Here is a 4019-nt window from a genome sequence, read left to right on the forward strand (position 1 = left end):
TCAGAGAAGAGGAACAAGAACTGGTTCTAGTTGCCATTGATCAAATAATAACCTAACCGGATGCACATTTTTCAGTTTTCAATCCAAAGCCTATCAAAATGATCAAATCAAAGGAATGACAAGGGAGGGGCTCGTTTTATTAATCCTTTATCTCCATGTCTCTCACTATTTAGAGTGTTGATAGAAAATGTGTTTCATTTTACTTTAGCTTGTCAGGTTCGTATTTACCCACGTATACATGCAATCAAAGTAGTGTTATAAGATGTACCACAAGCCTGACTATAAAAGTGGTGTACTGATTTTGAGCTGGACATTATAATCATTATTTGAAAATAATACACAATAATAATTAATATTATATATTCCTGTTGTTATAGTTGTTTTTATTTTTTGTTTGACTTTCCTTTCTTGCCTCCCTTCTTTCCTTTCTTCTTACTCCCTTTCTTAAAGGACCCATTCCCTTCCTAACCATCATACCTCTCCACCAGGCCTGTAGCTGTAAAGGAGAGAGGGAGGGAGAGACGGGGAGAGAGGGAGGGAGCAGGGGGAGAGAGGGGGAGGGAGGGAGGGAGGGGAGGGAGAGGGAGGGAGGGGAGAAAAATTATGTAAAAGAGAAACATGATAGTATTGATAGAGAGTGTCAAAATGACAGAAATTGAGAAAGGAGAGAGAATAAAATACATGTACATGCACATGTACAGGTGCATGCATGTATACACTTAATCTATTGTTTTACTTTGGTTGCTGTCGTGTTTTCTTTCTTCTCTTGTTCTTCTTTGAGTCTTTGTCTCTCCTTCATTGCTCTGTGCTCAATCACAACCTCCTCCCTCTCCATATACTGTACACACACACACACACACACACACACACACACACACACACACACACACACACACACACACACACACACACACACACACATATTATGGAAAAATAATATTAATATTCATAATACATGTACATGTACTGTAGTTGGGGAGGGAGAATTTTGGCATTACGAACCACTATGTGCATGCTCAATGGCACATGTACATGTATATTGGTAATAAATTCATCAACTTAAAAACCAAAATTTTACATGTACATGTACATACATTTAATAGTATTGTGTACAATTATGTTAATTAACACAAATACAGTAAATGCTAATATTTACAAAATTACATATTTATCTTATTTTATTTACAGTTTGTGATAGTTCGTCCAGTTTCTGTAGTCCTGCTGCTTTGGCTGACTTAGTCTCTTGTACTTCAGTGGTCTTCATTTCCAAGTCTTCTTCATACTTTGACATCCAGTACTAAACCTTACCATCAAGATCCTAAACAATAACAACAACAATAATAACAACAACAACAATAACAATAATAATAATAATGACATTTACGTATGCTCATGTACATGTATACATGTAGGTGCAAATATTCTAATATTTATTTTTAAAAATATAATTATGAATATAAATAATGTGTTTCATTAATCAATAGATTCTATTTTTACAATAATCTAGACATGTACATATACTGGTACACATACATGTACATGTACTGATACATAGTAGACAAATGCAAAATCCATTCAAAACTACAAGCGAAGTCATTGTACATGTACATCTATTATTATTATTATTATTATTAATTTTACTTCAATGTGTTTCTTGAGGTAGTTTTCAATCTCAGCATGTGCTCTCTTCTCTTTTGCTAGTTCTTGTTTCAGTCTCTCCCTCTCGTTATAAAGGTCAGACTCTTTATTCTGCTGCTGTCTCTGACTGCACTGAACTTTGACCTTTTGAAACAATAATAAACAAGTCATTAATATGCGTGCATGTGTGGTGCATACATGCAACTGGATTGATAAGAAAGTAAAATATATGCAATGATGCTTTCCAAAATTTTAGATAAAAATTTAGCTTGGATAAATAAATTATTGTATGTATTATGTACATGTATAATTATTACTTACGTCTGATTGTTTTTTAATGTATTTATTAAGTAGTTCGGTGCGAGCTTTAAGTTCTTGTAACTGATCCTTGCAGTGAGCAACATCTTCATCTAATTTCTACCAAAAATAAGATGACATTTAATTTATTAGAAGAAGCAATCTACATGTAGTTATAAAGGTTTAAAACATACATTACATGTATGTAGTATCAGAAATGTAATAAAAATTGGGGTAATTTTGGAGCCATTTTTTGGAAAACCAAGGGCTATAGTATTATAGCCTTGAGTATGTTTCAAAATTTTGGGATTTTATTAAATTTGCTGTAACTTGAAAAATTGAAGTCGGAATCACCTCAAATTTCTACACAAAATGTAATAAAAAATTGGGGTGTTTTCGGAACCATTTTTCAGAAAAAATCATGGGCTATAGGGTATTTTTTTTAATTTTGGGATTTTATAAAAATGGTCATAACTTGAAAAATTGAAGTCAGAATCACCTCAAACTTTCTACATAGCATAAGGACATCAATATGTATTAGAAAATGTAATAAAAAATTTGGGTTGATTTCGGAACCATTTTTCGGAAAAAAACCATGGGCTATAGCCTTGGGTATTTTTTTAATTTTGGGATTTTATGAAAATGGTCATAACTTGAAAAATTGAAGTCGGACTCACCTCAAACTTTCTACACAGCTTAAGGACAACAATATGCAATATGTATCAGAAAATGTAATAAAAATTTGGGGTGTTTTCGGAACCATTTTTTGGAAAAAACCATGGGCTATAGCCTTGGGTATTTTTCAAAATTTTGGGATTTTACTAAATTGGCGGTAACTTGAAAAATTGAAGTCGGAATCACCTCAAACTTTCTAGACAGCATAAGGACATCAATATGTATCAGAAAATGTAATAAAAATTTGGGGTGATTTCAGAGCCATTTTTTTTAAAAACCACAAGCTATAGCCTTGGGTATTTTTTAGAATTTTACATACAAGTACATTGTACATACAGTACATTGTAATTACATTTAGATGCATGTCATTATGATAATAAAGGGTAGTATTCATACTGTGATTTGTTCTTCTTTTTCTCTTTTCACTTCAACCAATTGTTTCCTTAAGTCCTTCACCAGTTGCCTGCAATCATGCTCACTACATGAAGAAATCAAAAAATAAAAAAGCTGTCACTGAGTGATGTAATAATGTAATACAAAAAATCATTAAAAAAATAATAATAAATAATAATTTAAAAAATAATCAATAATTAAAAAATAATCATAAAATAATAGAAAATAATAATTCCCAGGAAAAATCTTATGTAAGATCTTACTTAAATGAAACCTTAAAATGATCATGCATGATTAATAATGCCTGTTCTTGCAAGATTATTAGACAAGACTTGGCTCCTCCAAATTTAGTCTGGAACTTTGATTTATCGCTGCAACAGCGAAAGATTCTTAGTTTCTATCCCTCTAGTTTAATTCTTTTGTTTTTCTTGCAAGCCAATAAGACAGAGCTGCTGTCCTTGAATTTAACATAAGCAAACCCTTTGTTAATGCCAGTCCTAGTGTTTTTAATGATACGAATGCCATCAATAGGACTACAGGATCTGAGGGAGGGAAGAGGAGGGAGGAGCATGATAAAATGAGGAGAAAAGAGAATAATGATTTAAAACCATTTTATTCTGATCAAACAGAGATTTTTTATGAATTAGTGATCAACAAATTTGACTAAGTCTTATACTACATCAGTGTACATGTATTTTGTGAAAAATGGCTAGAAGAAAATTCTCCATTTTTATTACATTTTCTGATGCATATACATGTACTTACGTTATGTAGAAAGTTTGAGTTGATTCTGATCAAGTTTGGATTTTTTACGAATTTTCAAAGTTGCTCCAAAATTGGGGAATAGCCCTTGTACAGGGTCTTCAGCCAAAAATGTCTAGGAGAGAATTCTTCATTTTAATAAATTTTATGTACATGAACGTTGCATAAATAGTACATGTGCTTACTCAAATACTTTTCTCAGTTTCTCTTCATCGGCCCCCAAAGGTACATACCTACAAACACAGAACAGTGAG

The 4019-nt window shown here is 32.2% G+C and overlaps 1 protein-coding gene across 3 annotated transcripts; it reads right to left on the bottom strand.

Annotated features, from left to right (window-relative positions):
* Positions 1-370: 370 nt before the first annotated feature.
* Positions 371-3539, bottom strand: LOC109590550 (IQ domain-containing protein G-like). Of its 3 annotated transcripts, XR_002189373.1 has the most exons (7): positions 3336-3539; positions 3007-3088; positions 1960-2055; positions 1642-1782; positions 1187-1318; positions 737-838; positions 371-496 (listed from the first exon to the last, which is right to left on the bottom strand). XR_002189373.1 is itself a non-coding variant. In XM_020006452.1 (6 exons), exons 1-5 carry the CDS (start codon positions 3289-3291, stop codon positions 1298-1300), a joined length of 354 nt encoding a protein of 117 aa, XP_019862011.1. In that variant the 5' UTR covers positions 3292-3539; the 3' UTR covers positions 767-838; positions 1187-1297. The 3 variants fall into 3 exon arrangements, 2 of the variants coding, with proteins under 2 accessions (XP_019862011.1, XP_019862010.1); XM_020006452.1 differs by lacking the exon at positions 371-496 and having other exon boundaries at positions 767-838; positions 3278-3539; XM_020006451.1 differs by lacking the exon at positions 371-496 and having other exon boundaries at positions 767-838; positions 3267-3539.
* Between the last annotated feature and the right edge of the window lie 480 nt (positions 3540-4019).

This window comes from Amphimedon queenslandica, unplaced genomic scaffold (assembly GCF_000090795.2).
Source record: "Amphimedon queenslandica unplaced genomic scaffold, v1.1 AMPQUscaffold_9865_Cont17908, whole genome shotgun sequence".
Lineage (NCBI taxonomy): Eukaryota > Metazoa > Porifera > Demospongiae > Haplosclerida > Niphatidae > Amphimedon > Amphimedon queenslandica.

Coding starts and splice junctions, on each gene's coding strand:
- LOC109590550 (XM_020006451.1), bottom strand. CDS start 3,295: ATGCATGATCATTTTAAGGTTTCATTTAA. Junction 2,056..3,006: donor AAAAAGAAGAACAAATCACA/GTATGAATACTA, acceptor TATTTTTGGTAG/AAATTAGATGAAGATGTTGC. Junction 1,783..1,959: donor ACATTAAAAAACAATCAGAC/GTAAGTAATAAT, acceptor TTGTTTCAAAAG/GTCAAAGTTCAGTGCAGTCA.